This window comes from Sarcophilus harrisii, chromosome 3, assembly GCF_902635505.1.
Source record: "Sarcophilus harrisii chromosome 3, mSarHar1.11, whole genome shotgun sequence".
In the NCBI taxonomy this organism is placed as follows: Eukaryota; Metazoa; Chordata; class Mammalia; order Dasyuromorphia; family Dasyuridae; genus Sarcophilus; species Sarcophilus harrisii.
In genome coordinates, this window is record NC_045428.1 from 236,841,772 (window position 1) to 236,859,042 (window position 17,271).

The following is a 17,271-nucleotide window of genomic DNA, read 5'->3' on the forward strand; positions in this document are numbered from 1 at the left end:
TGGGGAAACCAGGACTACATGAATAAGGAGAAAAGGATCCTTATGGATCCAAAAAATTTTGTTGTTAAGCTATGGAGATGCCATTGATATGCCCCAATCCAGGTCCTTTCAATGCTAATATAAATGCTTAAGGAAATCTAATAATCCTTGATGCAAAGAGAAGTGATGCAGTATAAAGAGGTGTACCAAAGAAAAGATAGGGAGGGACTTCTGGACTACTTAGGGAGAGGAATTAGGAGCCATAATGGACAGAGCCATGGGCCAAGAGACAGAAAGACTCAAGTTCAAATTTAGCCTTGGATGTTGTGCAATTTACTAGTTGTATGACCCTGGACAAGTCACTTAACCTGTTTGTCCCAGTTTCCTTATTTGTAAAATGGGGATAATAATATACTAGCACCTACCTTCCAGAGTTATTGTGAAAACCAAATGACCAATATTTAGTCACAGGTACAAATGCTTAGCACAGTGCCTAGCACACAGTGCTAGTCATTATTTATTCATTTATTATTTCTGCACTAGGAAGGAGAGTAAACTCTTCAGACAAATTTGTTCCACAGTGACACCTGCTGTTCACATATGAATGTCTCAAGCAGTCTTCTGAGGAAGAAATCCAAGTTAACAATAAGCATATATAAGGGAAAAAATGCTCTAAATCACTAATAATTATAGAAATGCAAATTGAAGCAACTCTGAGATATCAACTCACACCTATCAAATTGGCTAAGACAACCAAAAAAAAATTAAAATGAGAAAGATTGGAGAGATTGCGGAAAAATAGAACAATACTCTATTGATGGATCTGTGAAGTAGTCTGTGATTGTAGAAGTAGTTCAGAACTATGCTTCCAAAACTTTTAAATCCTTTGACCTGGATAAGATCAGAGAAAAAAAGGGAAAAGCGTACATGTATGAAATGGCAGATCTTTTTGTGTGTGTGTGTGATGACAAAGAATTGGAAATTGAGGATATCCCTGTCAACTGGACAATGGTTGAATAAGTTATATTCTATGAATGTGATAGAATATTATTTTGCTGTAAGAAATGATGAAGGTTATGTATTCAAAAAAACTTGGGAAGACATGTATGAACTGATGAAAAATGAAGTGAGCAAAACCAAGGGAACAAATTATATTTTAACAGTAATATTGTAAACATAATCAGCTTTGAAAGACTTTGAAAGACTCTGATCAGCATAATGAATAACTGAAATTCCAAAGCTCATTATGAAATGTGCTTTCCATCTCCAGATAAAGAGGTGATAGATTTGGAGTACAAATTGAAACATATTTTCTTCTCTTTCTTTTTCTCCTCTTTCCTTCCTCTGTACCTTCCTCTCTTCCTCCTTCCCTTCCTTCCTTCTTTTTCTCCTTCCCTCCTTCTCTCTCATTTTCTCTCTCTCTCTCTCTCTCTATCGTTTCACATGACTTCATAATTTTTTAACTCAATATATAATTAATTAATTAGTAATTTTTTTTTGTCTTCTCATTGGGTGAAAAGGTATAAGGTAAAAATTTAGGACAGAAAATAAAATAAAATACATTTGAATTAAAATAAACAAATCAATGCCTCAGAAAATATTAATATAGTAAAAACCAAAGAGAAAAAGAAAAATATACCTTAAATAAATATGTAAACATTTGTTCTAATGATTATGTAATTCTTTATAAACTAATTATCTATTTATGTTAATTACCCATTTGAATTCTTGAAGGAAACAAATACTTTTGGCACTATAAAAATCCAAAGTCTTAGATCTTTAATATACTTTACATTTAAAAGTTTTGTTATGCAATGGTATCAGTCTCTGGGTTATGAAAAACTAAGCTGCAAAACAGGGTAGTGAGGGAAGAGGAGAAAAAGAAATCACCTAAAGGGGATAAAATTAAGTAGTCTCATAATGAATATTCCTGAAAGAAATTATCACGTGACCTTTCCATTCAGGAAATTAGTGGAATGTTCAAATGTTAGCTGCAAATTAAATAGGTTGAGAGCTTGATCCCATTTGATTCTTTAAGTCATTTCTTTTTCTGTTTGCATCTCAGTTGTGATTGTAATTGTAAATATCTGAAGACATGTCTTCATTGATTGATCATTGAAATTGATCACTATTCCTTGTTTATACTTTCATAGTATTTCTTTGCAATAGAGAGGTGTAATGGAGGGTGTCAGGGAAGAAAGGAAAGAGAACTCTGATCACCACATTCAAGGCCTAGTAAAGTTGAATAGATTCTAAGTCCTATTTCTTCTCTGTGTGGTAGAAAATTTAAATGTCTGACTTAAAGAAACAAAGCAAAATAAATCAAGGAGTTGTGAGTCAAAGAGGCTCCTTCAACTAAGTTGGAAATCAAGTTACAGAACAACCACCCTATAAATGTAAATTAATCAAAAACACATGGATTATGTTTCCCATTAAAATACATATAGGCTTAAAAGTTAAAGGGGAAAGAGTATCCCTAAAGGTTTTTCTGAACCTCTAAAATCAGAGGAATTTGCCAAATCTCAAACATAATGTAATTCAGCCACTCAGCAGAAGTACCAACTATAGTTTCAAAATGAAATATCATATAATCCTTTTAAACCAAATTTCAGTTTTTGAATTATGCTTAATAACTGCCAACTGGTTCTGTGACAGCCAATGTGCCACTATTCCAGCTTCTTTAGAGATAGACAATATACTTTAACTGTATCTTCCAGCCTTTGCCCTGTGCTCTGGCTCTATAGGCATTGTAATTTTAAAAGCAGAATCTGTTAAAGGTCTGATTTCTCTATTCCTCTCCCTAGGTCAGTTGTTCCTACTCTGTTCTTGGTACATTGGCCTGGTGAAATCAATATAATTTACAATCTGCAAAAGAAGCTGAACATTGTTTTCAATTTGTTCTTTTTTTCTCATTTCACTTCTGGCAACCTCAACTAAATTCCTTTAAAGGACCAAAGTTCGTGAAAAGTGAGGGGGGGGAAAGACTTTGCTCTTAACATGCTGGAACTCAGAAATGACTTAGAAGTCAATTTCCCACCATGAAATCTTGTAAGAAAAAGAAATGGACTTTTATGACTCCCTTTTTGACTCCTCTTAGGAAGACTTTGGTATTATTCCCTTCTGAATTAAATTGGTAATTCAATTAAACAACAAAGATTTATTCAGCATCACTTAGAAAATCACAGTCTTTTCTAGAGAAAATTATCCTACTATAATGGGGAGTAATATTTGCTCTTTTCTAGCTGGAATGCATCCCCTGGAATGTCCTGACCAGGTTGTGAGAAACATGTAGTTCAAAAAAGAAAGACTTGTTGCTTTGGGTAACAAAGAAAATCTTGCATGGTCCCTTATTACTTTTCCCAGTGATAGCTGAAGGATGATTGAACCTACCTCACAGCTTAAGTTTAGAGAACTGACCACTAAGAAAAGAAGCATAGACTCAGAGTCATGGAGAAATAGGTATTAAAAAGAATGACCCACTCTCTGGATCTTTTCTATCTGCCAAAGGTAGATAGAGATTCTCCCTAGAGAAGTAGAATAGAACTTAAGACTCCTCCCACCCTAAAGAGAAATAGTAACCTGTTCCTCAGAATCAATTACAGTAGGGAACTCTGCTAAATGATCTAAGTCTAGACTTTGGAATTTTTTTCCCACTTGTTTCCACTTCTCTGAGCAAAAGTGACAGAATAAAGAGGTCAAAATGGACATTTTTTGTATAAAATTATCTAAGGTTTCAGAATCATGTTGTTTAAATTCAGTGGCTACTCTTTCTGACTCTAAGTAACTAAAAAAGGATCCTGAAGTTCAAAGACCCAAGGATCCAGAGAGATTTAGACATTTTTCTGGGACGGGTATTACTGGCTAAGAAATGGAATAGATATGTTGTATAATATGTAGAAGTAAAAGACCACAGTTTGGTAAATGAAAAGATTCAAGTTTGGGGAGCCAGAATTCAATATTTGCAAAAACTCCAATAAAAAACAACTAAAAAGCAGACCAACATCTCAGAATGTGTGCCAAGATAAGTTAAAAATGGATTGTTTGGGGTGTAAAGAGTTATAGCAAATGCAAATTAGAGACACATAGAAAAAATTGCATGAATAGCTCTATTGATAAAGGAAGAATTCATGACCAGACAAGAAATTGAGAAGATTATGGGAGCTAAAATGAATAATTTTTTATTACATTAGGTTAAAAGGATTTGCACAAACAAAATCAATGCAGCCAAAATTAGAAAGAAAGCAGGAAACTGGGGGAAGGGAGGGATATTGACAACTATTTTTTCTGTTAAAGGCCTCATTTGTCAAACACATGGGGGACTGAACTAATTTATTAAAAATAATTATCATTCCCCAAATAATAATAGTAAAAGGGTATGAGAAATAGTTTTAAGAAAGAAGAAATCAAAGCTATTAAGTCATGTGAAAAATATTCTAAATTCCTAAAGATTATAAAAACACAAACTAAAGCACCTCTCAGATATCATTTTACATCCATCAATTTATCTAAGATGACAGAAAAGGAAAATGACAAATGCTGGTGGGGATATGGAAAAAATAAGTGCATTAATGTACTTTTGGTGGAGTTCTGCATTAGTCCAACCATTCTGGAAAACAATTCATATTTATGCCTAAAAAGCCATAAAACTGTATTAAACTATCAAAAACCTTTGATCCAGCAATACCACTCTTATGTATATTTCCCAAAAAGATTAAAGGAAAAGGAAAGGGATCTTTATGTACTAGAAAATCTATAGCAATTTTTTCACTGATGTCAAAGAATTGGAAACTGAGGGGATGGATACCTATCAATGGTGGAATGGCTAAAGAAGTAGTATATGATGGTGATGGAAAATGTTATTATAATAAATGACAAAGGGGAAGTTTTCGGAAAAAACTGGGAAGGATTATACAGACTGACATGAAGTGAAATAAGCAGATCTGGAGGAAAGAACATTGTACACAGGAACAATAATATTGTAATACTAATCAACTCTGAAAGATTTTGCTATGATTAGTACAAGGATCCATGACATTTCCAAAGAATTCATGATGAAAAATGCTATGTACCTTCAGAGAGAAAGATCTGATGAATTATGAGTGTAAATGGAAATATGTTTTTATTTTATTTTCATTTATTTTCATATTTATTTTTTGCAACATAGCTAATGTGAAAATGTTTTGCATAACTTCATATTCATAATGGATATTATATTTCTTGCCTTCTCAATACCGAGGGAGGGGTGGAGAAAGGAAAAGAATTGGAATTGAAAATTAAAATTTTAAAAATTAAAAATTTTAAGACTATGCCACTATTATTAAATCATTTGATGACTTCACTAATACACATATAATTGCAGAGAGTCAAAGCCAAAAAAGGCAGGAGAAACAAAAAAACCTTTTTGAAAAAAATATACAAACAAATATGAGAAAGCTTTCAAAGATTTGAAATCAGCTGCCTTACCATGCAAACCCAATAAACCTTTTGTTCTTCCTACTTTATCAAGAAAATGATAGCCAATTGTACTGCCAGCACAAGTTTGACTGACAGTAAATCTCACTATCCTGTCCATAAACTTTACTTTGTGACTTTGAAGTAGATTATAATTAAGAAGTTCAAAGATTATGCATATAAAGTAAAACTCCTTGAGAACACTGATAATTGCCCATAGACATATCTTGACCAGTGCCAAAGTGGATTAGTATTGATGCTTGCCAGAGAGAAGTAACAGCACTGGCTAAGTAGGTTGGTAGGCCTGGTAGGACTAATTTGGATGTAAATGTTTTGTCCAGAATTCCACAGACATTAGAACTAAGATAACACCAGAAGAAAACAAACACTGACACTTAGGAGCAAATATAGCTGAGAGCTTCAGATTATCAAATACATATATGAAAATCCTATGTTATTAAACCAGTTTTCTTTACCTTTTGTAGTCTGTGCATGAGTAGCAGTATGAACACATGATTGATGAAAGACTAAAAACAAATTAGAATAGAAACTAAAGAGTACAATCATGATCCTCCTCTTCCTTTCTGAATAATGAAAAGCAAATTCTTTCTGGGGTTATGTTAGAAGCTGGAGCTGAATAACAATATGCCATGTCACTCATTGTGATTGTGATAGAATGATGATTGAATTTATATGGAATCAGGAAGCACATGGTGCCCCCCAGAGCATACAATTCAACATCCATATATGTCTAATGTGATGGGGTTTTTTATTGTATGGGGCAAGAATGTGAGTTGATGGAATTATGGGAGTGAAGCTGTCAGAGTACATATTATACATAAACTTTGACATAGTAGAAATAGTTAAAAACTTCATATTCTGATTTGATGGGCCTCAAATCATAAAATTCATTGTTTCCTCAATAAATCATATGGAGTTCAGACACGGTTAAGAAATAAACATAAAACAAAGACACTTAAGACCATTAAACAAAATAAATTATTGCCTGAATAATAAATCAGTGTATTCAGTTTTTAAAAATTAAATTTAGGCTCAATTTGCACTCTGATTATAGAACTTGGCTTAATATGTTGTGGCTTTTAGACAATTTTAGACAATTTCAACAATAATAATGCCTTGAAATGAAAGTAGAAAATGTCTGCTTACCTGGAATCCAGAAATATTAACTTTAGGTCCAAACTTGCCCTAAACATGAACATATTACTATGAAGTTTGATCTCTGTGATTGCACTGGGAGGCAAAGACTGACCAACAGCTACCAACCCCACAATTTGGTAACAGGAGTCATACAAGGACATGTCCAACATATATTGCCTTATCTTCAAATAGCCACTGCAGTGAATGACCTGGTACAAGAGAAATGAGAATAAAGCATTTGGAAGCAGAGGGATAAGAAGATAGAACATTCTCACTATGATTCTGAGCCTATTAATTTCCTCTTAAGTTAATATAATGTTCCTTTTTAAGCACCATTTTATGTTGGACTTTCCAATATTCTGATGTGATCCATTTATTATAGGAAGTGGTCACAATGTATGAATGTAATGGAATATTACTGTGTTGTAAGAAATGACTATTTAGAGAAACACATATATATACATATATGCATATATATATATGAATACTTATATAAATTGATTCAGAGTCAAGAAAGCAAAACCAAGACAATATCCCCAATAGCTATAATATTGTAAGTGAAAACAGCATCAAAAAGCATTTGAACTCATATTAAATAAATCAGTCTTGTTTCCAGAAGATAGATGGAAAAAAAAAAAAAAAAACTCTTCTGAGTACAAAGGTAGGGAATGTCACACATAGTATCAGATGAGATCATTATGTAAGTTGATTTTGTTACCCAGTAAGGGCTGGGGAAAGTGATGTTTTGGGAAGTGACTGTGATGAAGAAATCAAAAGACATTAATTTAAAAAAAAAAAAAGGATTAAGGGATAAAAGGAAAAAGGATCAAAGTAATATTGTTGTTGGAATTTGGAATCCGTTACTGACTAAATCAGTTAGATGAAATAGATAATGAATTGCTGACACATTTTCAAAATTGCAAAGAAAGTTGTGGGAATAAATTCATCAATTTTAACATTTACTGGTGATCTCTTTCTGTTAAGATCAGAGTAACTGATAAATTCTTACCTTACTTTGTTCTTCATTTCAACTTGTTAAAATCCTATCCTTTTTTCAAGGTCTACTCTCTCTGCCTCAGTGGAAGTGATTCCCTAAGATATTTCACAAGACTTTATGGACCTTTTCTTTCCACCTGTTTTCTACATAATTGTTTGTGAATTGTGTGGAAAATACTTTTGTATAGTTTCTCCTCTTTGGTTTCTGTGATATGAATTTTCATGATTTTCTTTTTGTCAATAACTCTTTCTCGATCTCCTTTTCTGATTCCTCATTCTCTTTTTGACCTTTAAAACTAGGTATTTCAGGAGTTTCAACTTTCTCCCTTTGTGAGTTCATTACTTTTGCAGCATCAATGATCAGATCTATGCAAATAATTTCCAATCTATATTTCCATCTCTAAACTCTTCCCAAAGTTCGAAATTCATATTATCAACTGCCTTCTTGGCAGCTCAACCTGGATAGTTTACTTTTGCCACAAAGTTAACAGGTTTAAAATATCAAAACATTTAGGATAAAACATGTGCAATTTCTTTAATGTCTCTCTCTCCATCAGCCCACATATTAAAAACAAAAAGCAATGAAACTAAACCATTCTTACACTTCCATCTATTATATATTTTAATTTTATAATAAAGCAAAAAGGGTTACATTATTTAAGGCATCATGTTAAATTAATTTTACAAAATTAAGGATAATATGTAATTAATTTTATGTAACAGAAGAATAATTTGATAGCCAGACTATAGATTTATGTGAAAGATATACCATTTTAATAGTATATCTATGGACATAATAGGTTTACATTATAATGCATCATGGATATAGTGCTGTACTCAGACTCAGGAAAATCTAAGACAACTCTGGCTTTAAATTATAGAAGAGTTATAATCTGTTTTCTTATCTTAGGGTTTTTTTTGTACTAATAAAACTGATCTAATATCAAATAACTTCAGAGGAAATATTAATTTATTATTTGAAACACCATGTTCATAAGACATTTTCCGTTTTCTGAATATATATATACATAGAATCTTAAAATGCTAAGCCTGAAAGGGACCTTAGGTTTAGTCTAATCCCTTTATTTTACAGGATAAGGACATTTAAGCCCAGAGGCTTACTTGCCTGGCGTCACACTAGTTACTGACAAAGCAAGCACTAGAGACAAGCTCTTTCAGATATTCAATCCAATATTCTTTACAGCTACAGGAAGCATCAAGTGAATGTGTGTGTGTGTGTGTGTGTGTGTGTGTGTGCATGTAACTGTATTCACTCTCATTTTTTGTTAGTGTAAAATTTAGATTAACCTGTAGAACTTTGGGGCAATCCAGAGAAAAAGAAAAGTTACAATTTACAAATAAAAAATACAGTAATTATAGAATATCAAGTATTCTAATACTTGCTTCTTTCTTATACGGGAGGTTCTTAACTAAATTGTAGAAATTATGGGTGAATATTTTCCCTAGAATATCATGGAATTGAGAGTTTGAAATGTTTGGGTGGAACTGGGAAGGGGGTGGGAGGAGAGAATGATGAAAGATTTCCTTTACTTTTAGAATTTCGTTATTTTTAAGTTGGGTTACTTGATAAGGTTTTGAACGGGGCTAAACAAATTCATAAGTGGTTATATATATAACATTATTCCCGTTAAGTTACCCATTGTCCTATCCTTCAGATCCATTTTAAAAATATATAAATTCTTCTGGGAGAAGGAAATAAAAAACACTTTAAATCCTATATGTCAGCTTTATTTCTACTATGACAAGAGCGAACAAAAGCATAACAGAAATGAATTCTAGAGGTGAAGAGTTCCTAAAATGGGAGGAAAAGGTTCAGAAAGAAAAGGTCAGTGCACTAAAAACAAACTTCACCTACTTCACAAATCTGTCACAAGTTAGACTGAGCACATTTCTATAGTGCTCTCTAAAAAGAAATCTGCCTTAAGTGAAGAAATAGGTGAGGAAATCTCGTCAAAAAGGTACTAGAAACCCAATGTTCCAACTATATTGGACTTTGACTTTGACTTCCAGTCCCTAAGATTGAAGACTACTTTTTTTTCTGTGCTTTGAAAAAATCTTGTATTCTGTAACTACCATGTTCTACTATAATCAATAAGTACTGATTGATCGATTAATTGATAATGTTCACATATAAAGTTAAACTTTCATTTAGTTGCCAATCCCAATACCATTCTGTTCTTTCCACTCTTTTAAGGATTACAATCAGTTTTACAACTCGTTTTTAATAATACTGGTACTAAGAAACAGTTCTAATATCTCCCTCACAATGTCATTAATTTTCTGGGGGGTTTTCAAGTTTGCCTTTGTGTACTAAATTTTCTTAAATGTGGAACAAAGTAAAAACCTGAGTATGAAACAACCAAAACCCTACTCTTTCAACTCAACAAGAGGTGGATTCTCCTACCTTATAGCCACTGCATGTTAATCCAGCATTCCTCTTTGCCAAGACACACTTCATCCGAAGGAAAAATGACCTCTCTATTTCATACTCTGAAAGCAGAAAATAAATCAGTTGCAATTTGAAAAATATACATATTTACCACCAGTGTTTTTTTTTTCTTTCTTTTTTCTTTTCCTTAGCATTTTTCATTATTTGTATCTGGCTTCAGACACTTAACACTTCCTAACTGTGTGACCCTGAGCAAGTCACCTAACCCCAATTGCCTCTGCAAAAAAAAAAAAAAAAAGAAAAAAAAAAAGAAAGAAAGAAATTTCTATATTGTTTTATTATTGTTGTTATATTTAATATATTTTGTATTATTTTTGTTATAATTTATATCTTTTTGTATTATTATTTTTATTATAATTCATATCTTTTTTTTTGTTGTTTTGGCTGAGGAAATTGGGGTTAAGTGACTTGCCCAGAGTCACACAACTAGGAAGTGTTAAGGGAGATCAGATTTGAACTCAGGTCCTCTTGACTTCAGGGCTGGTGCTCTATCCACTGTGCCACCTAGCTGCCCTTCCCCTTTTTTTTTTATCCTGAAAACAAACTCCTAGAAGTAAGAATTTTCAAACTGCTTCTTTCCCCTTTCATGCTTGCTGTGAGATAGCTATCTTATAGACATGGAAAATTTTAGTTCTCAAGGGAGATTTTCAGAGTGTGCAAGGGCATATGAGAATAACTACATTTTAGTTTCTACAAATTATTTTTTAAAAAAACATTCTGAAGTAGTTAACAAGAATTTTCAAGCATGCCAAGCTGGAAAGAGGGTAAAGATCTCTTTTAGAAAAAAAGGTTTTATGCATGAAAATAAGAAATAACAATAGTATGGGTTAAACATGGATTTCTCCTGGAGGTTAGTCAAATATTTGCCCAGTAGCTTATGGGACATTCATCAGTTTTGCCCATCTAGAAAGATTGTAAAGTAGTAACCTGCCCCAAATTTTGCCAAAGGTCTGTCATCTCAGTAACTTCATTTCATCAATTTTGGGGAAGGTGAACATTGTTGTTCAAATTGTCCAATCATGTCCAGCTTTTCTTGCCTCAAAACATTATAGCACACAAAACTCATCAATTCTTCATTATCTTTCAAAGTCTGTCCAAGTTAATTTTTATGGTTTCCATGACACTATTTATTCATCTCATCTTCTTCCATTCTCTTTTCCTTTTGCCTTCAATCTTTTCCATCATCAGGCTCTTTTCCAATGAGTTATGTTTTCTCATGGCCAAAGTATTTAAACTTCAGCTTCAGTATATGACTTTCCAATGGATATTCTGAAAAGTTAATATATGATTAACATGGCATAATAGGTGTATGGGTGGAATGGAAAGAGCACCAATTTTTTTAGTTAAAAAACCTGGGTTCAAATCTCAGCTCTGCTATATATGTTTGGACAAGTAACTAAGATTAACTTCTCTGGTCCTCAGTTTCTTTTTCTGTAAAGTGAAATGGCTTGGATGATCTCTAGGGTCCAAGTTCCAAGATGATAGAATTATTATTTGATCCTGTGATTTTTCCAACAATTTCCTTCATCAGGAATATTTCATTTCTCCAAGTATAGTAGATATTTTGTAAGTATCGTAATTTTTGTTTCTTTTCTCCCCCACATAGTTACATATCATCTGCTAATTGAGGAAACAATTTCAAGATCTCAGTCTAAAAATAACCTCACAATGCCAAGTAGCAATAAGAACTAAATGCACTCCATTACATCACAATAATAACTTGAGTCATTCTACCTGCCTAAAGGATCCACCATCCATTCCCATCTCCATTGCTTTGATACTCACTACTAAATTGGTCAAACTGGTTTTCCTTCAAGAGTATTTACAAACAATTCCCCCAAATCATATTCTCTTAAAAAAAAGGATACATATATTCTGAGGTTTAAATACAAAATTTTGTCACCATTAGGCAAGGGAAATATTCCCAATTTTTAATTAGTCATTAGTATAAGTCAACAAATTAATTTTTTAAATAAAAGTCACTATAAAGTGTGGAAAGGTAGTTCTTTAAGCTTTCAGATAAGAATGAAGTCTTCTGAATCTAAAGGTTCTCACTTTCAAAAATCCCCATTATCACTAAGGCTTTAATATTTTACTCAGAATTCCATTGGCTGTGAGTTTAGATTGGGATACTTTCAGCATAAAGGCTTCTATTTATCCTAGCTGCCTGTTTGAATCAATTCCAGATATTCACCGGTGTATGTGAAGTCCATGTCTAGAGAAAACATCACACAGCAATTAATAATTGAATTTTGTGAAGTGTCTTATTTACACATCTGATCACTATAGTAAAACAATAGAAATCAGTCTAAATTCAGAAAATCTACCCTGGAAATGGAAAGGTGGGAGAAAATGCTGCATGGTTTTATTTCCAACTAAGTGAATATCTTAAATTAGTATTTTTTGATACTTCTGGGAGATCAGGAAGGGGAAAACATCTGCTCTAATTTATCATGTTTGTATCTCTACTTACGGGGGAAAAAATTCATTGGATAGTGCTGCCAAAGTGAAAGAATAGCAAGAAGTGTGAAGAATCTAATTACCCCTACCATTAACTCTTTCAAACAGATCTGGAAACACATCAAACCTAATTCTGTTGAGAAATTTTTTTTTAAAAAGTTACATTGAGTCATTTTTTCATTTCAAGTAGGCATAGAAAGACAGGGAGTGGTAGAAAAATCTGGCCAGGAACACTCAGGATGGATACTCTACTATGCTCAAGAGCGAAGCAAGGTCCCAGACCTCTTCCAAAGCTCTACCCTGAATAAAGTATGGGAATAGATGCCAATTGTCAGATACTACCCATTTCCAGCTCACAGGTACATACTAAACTGAGAAGGAAACTTGTGCCTAGGGGAGTGACTTTGCACAGCTCTGACTCTTTCTCTCCTGAGACAATTAGGGTTAAGTGACTTACCCAGGGTCACACAACTATGAAGTGTTAAGTGTCTTGAGACCAGTTTTAAACTGGTTTTCCTGACTTCAGGGTTGGTGCTCTATCCACTACATCACTTAGCTGCCCTTTCTGACTCTCTTAAATCCAATTCACCTCTAAGTCATGACATTACCTTCCTAATGTCATCAGCACTCTTTGAGAATGAAACACAATCAACAACAAGAACTCTGAACTAACAGAGATTCCCAGGTGGCTGATAGGGGCTCAGTTCCATGTATCCTACTGCTGCTCAAAACCAAATCCAGATCAAGCACCAGCAGAACTTAGACCAGGAAAGCAGAAATCAGATTTTCCCCTAAATCAGATCCCTTTGGAAAAACTGGGATAATCCAAGAGTATAGCAACAGGACCAGTGTACATCGATGTGCAGAAGCTAGTCCTAAAATCAGTTTCAAAGTCAGAAAATAGACTGAGAGAATGAGCAAACAAATAAACAAAAAAAAAAGTTTCACCACAAAAAGCAATTTTGATAATAAGGATGCTCAGAACAAATCCACCAAAGCATCTGCAAACAAAAAACCCCAAAGTTTAGGCAAAAATTCAACTAGAATTCCTAGAAAAGATGAACCAGGAGTTTTAAAATGTTTTAATGAATGAAATCAGAGTGCTGGAATTAAAAAATAGAAAAGAAATGAGAGCTATCAAAAGATTTGGGAAAAGGAATTAACAGTTTAGAATAAGAGGTACAAAATCTTGCCTATGCAATTTCCTGAAAATTATAATAGGTTAAATAGAAGCCAATAACACCACAAAACAAAAATAAATATTTAAGTAAAGTTTAAAAAAACTTTTAAAATAGAAAAAAACATAAAGTATCTCATAACAAAAACTATAAAACAGATTGAAAACAAAAATTCAAAAAGTATTGGATTGAAGCCATGAAAACCCTGAAACCTTCAAGCACATGACTTAATAAAGAGCTTAGACATATTTCAAGAAATCTTAAGAAAAAAATGCCCTTAGAACCAGAGGAAAAATGGAAATAGAATTCTTTGGTCACCTCTTGAAAGAAATGTCAATTAAAAAAATTATAGCAAAAATCCAGAGCTTCTAGGTCAAAGGAAAAAAATACTGCTACCAGTTAGAAAGAAAGAATTCAGGTACTTGGGAGTCACAGTGAAAATTACACATAATTTATCAGCCACTATCATAAAGAAATGATGAGTCTGAAATACAAGATTCCAGTAGGTTAAAGGATATATCCTTACAAGCCAAGGATAAGTTAGCCAAAAAAAATAACAAGACAAAATAACAAACAACAAAAAACCTGAGTATTATATGGGGGAGAAACATACTTAAATGAAACAAAGACTTTCAAACACTCCTGATGAAAAGACCAGAACTCCTTAGGAACTTAGAAGTTAAAACCTAAGAGTTAAGAGAAACATAAAAAGCTAAACAAAAATGAAAAACAGTAAAGGACTAAACAAGGACAAATTGCTTGCATTCTAATATGGGGAGGTAATATATGTGCTCCCTCTAACTCCTATGTAATGAAGGGTCATAGAAAAAGTTTAATTAGATAGAAGACTTGGAAGTGATTCTATTATGCTGATAATAGAAGGATGATTTTAAAAGGAGAATGAAAAGAAACAAGAAGAGGAATATGTTATGGTGAGGAAAGAAAAAGGAAAGTTAGGAAAAGTTATCTTATATTAGGTTATTTATGTATGATACATACGTACATTTTATATATACAGAGAGAATAGTATGAAAAATATACACACACATGTACTTATGTATATTTTTATATGTGTTTCATTTTACACATTCTGAATCCTTTACCTCTCTATTATGAGTTGGGTAGCTTCTAAAATTATGGTTAATTATTAGGTTGATTAGCATTCTTAAGTCTTTCAAAACTGTCTCTACAATATTATTATTATATAAATTATTTTCCTGGTTTTGTTTACTTCACTCTGCATCAATTTATACAAGTCCTCCCAATTTCTCTCAAACCATCCTCTTTATTATTTCCTTTGGCACAAAAATATTCCATTACATTGGTATACTATAATTTGTTCAGCCACTCACCAATTGATGGGTACCCTCTAAGATTCTAATTCTTTGCCATCTTAAAAAGTGCTATAAATACTTTTGTACATCCTTAGTCATAGTTTGTTTTTACTTAGGACTAATTCCTCCCTTAATATACTCTCTCTATGTAAATAGATAATACATGTATTTACATATATGTGCACATATATAGATATGCATATATACATCCATTTGTTTTTGAAATTACTAATATAATGAACTGTTTTGTTTGATTATACATATTTGCCACAGGGATTTTGTTTTTCTTTTCTTCTCAACTAGAGAAGAGGAGAAAAGGAAGGGTTTTTTAGTGACTGAAAAAAACAAAATGTGATTTAAATAACACATTATTTTAAAAGCATTAAGTGTGTATGAAGAGTAAAGAGAACATTGTTTGAGGAAATAACAAAATTTCAATACTGAAACAAACACCAGAATGCTATGGGTTTTTTTTTTCCTGAGATGCCTGTTCTCTTTATCCAACTTTAAATAAAACTACAGTGAAACAATGAACTTCATGTTCCATGCTCTATTCCATCCCTCATTTTTAAAGAAAATATTGCTTCTATTATCATAATTTAAATTAATGGAATACATTTCACTTTGTAAGTACTTTGGAATTACAGACCCATTGATTAGAAAGGCACTTCTCATATTATCTCATCTATCCATCTACATCAAGGCAAGAATATAGCTACACTCTCTCAAGGCAGCTGTCTGTTCTGTTCCACAGTCTATATATAAATATGCACGTCCTTAGTAACATCCTATCCATCCTGTACACAGTCAACAGTGATTTTTGTTAAGCACACGTCTGATTGTATCACCACCATTCTCTCTCTCTCCTCCAATACACACACACACACACACATACACACACACACACTAAACTTCACTGACTCCCTATTATCTCTAAAATCAATTGTAAACCCTCTGTCATTTAAAGCTTTTTAAAACTTGATTCCTTCTATCTCTCTGATCTTTTTATACATTAATCCTCTCCACTTACTCTTGGATATGGCTATATTGTTCAACTTACTGTTCTTTCAAAATGCACCATTCTTTACATACATGACTTTTCACAGGCTGTCCACCACACCTGGAATGATCTCCTTTTTCACCTCACCCTGTTGGAGACCCTGGTTTCCTTCATCCTCAAGAATCATCTTCTGCAGGAGACCTTTCCTAATCTCTACCACATTCAAGTGCTTTTCTTGTGTCTATTTTGTATAGGTGTTTTTTATGCCTATATATGTATATGTTGTATCCCCCATTGGAAAGTAAGGTCCTTGAAAGGAAGGATTATTTTCATTTTATGCTTGTTTCCCCAAGTTTGGTGTTTAATAAATGCTTGCTGATTGATTAATCCTAGTACTGTTTAATAATTATTTCTTGAATTCCTATTGAAGCGGCAAATTTTAAGTTCCACAGCCTTCCTCTTGTGAGATACAGGATTTTAAAAAATCATCAATTTAACTAATTTCTTATTCTTTCCTTCTCCAAACCAAAGCTATGTATTGGTTCTGTGCCATTTTAGATCCCTTCTTAGTCAACAATCAATAAATTAAACAGCCACTGTGTATCAGCCATTGTACTAAATTCTGGGGATTAAAAAAAAAAGAAGCAAATGACAGCCCCAATGAGCTCACCATCTAATGGGGAAGAGAACAAGCAAACAAATATATACAAGTAAGCCATATATAAGAAAAACAGGAAATAACTTAAAAAATGAAGGTCACTACAATTTTAAGAAAGACTTCCTACAGACAATGAAATTTTAATTGATCCCTAGTAGATTTTATATGGCTGCTGCAGTCATCACCTAATTAGTGCTTTCAAGAGGAAACTTCAGAGGCCCAAAACAGCGTTTTAAACTGCTGTTTAATATATTGAATGCTTTACTGTCTAGGAGAGGGTGGTGAGGGGAAGGGAAGGAGAAAAATTTGGATGCAAAGTTTTGCAAGGATGAATGTTAAAAACTATCTTAGAATGTATTTTGAGAATAAAAAGCTATTGTCCCCCCCCCCCAAAAAAAAAACAACAAAACTGCTGTTTAGCTTTCTCTGATAGATTCATGAGGTCCCTTCTTCATAGCAGTTTCTTTTTAAGTATTTTATTTTTCCCCAGTTAAGTGTAAAACAATTTTTAACATTTGTTTTTAAAACTTTGAGTTCCACACTAGGAAATGAATGTAAACTGCTTGCATTTTTGTTCTTCTTCCTGG

General features: G+C 32.9%; 1 protein-coding gene across 3 annotated transcripts in view; it reads right to left on the reverse strand.

The window, feature by feature from the left end:
- The window catches only part of SIM2 (SIM bHLH transcription factor 2), a 73,471-nt gene that overhangs the window by 23,976 nt on the left and 32,224 nt on the right, over positions 1-17,271 (reverse strand). For 2 of the 3 annotated variants that reach the window (XM_003763394.2, XM_031959238.1), the window contains exons 5-6: positions 10,010-10,095; positions 6,598-6,797 (exon numbers count right to left, since the gene is read on the reverse strand). In XM_003763394.2, the coding sequence (XP_003763442.1) occupies positions 6,598-6,797; positions 10,010-10,095 (286 nt within the window). Of the gene's footprint in view, positions 1-6,597; positions 6,798-10,009; positions 10,096-10,981; positions 11,180-17,271 lie in introns of those variants that run through there. The other variant, XM_031959237.1, reaches the window with a different exon arrangement.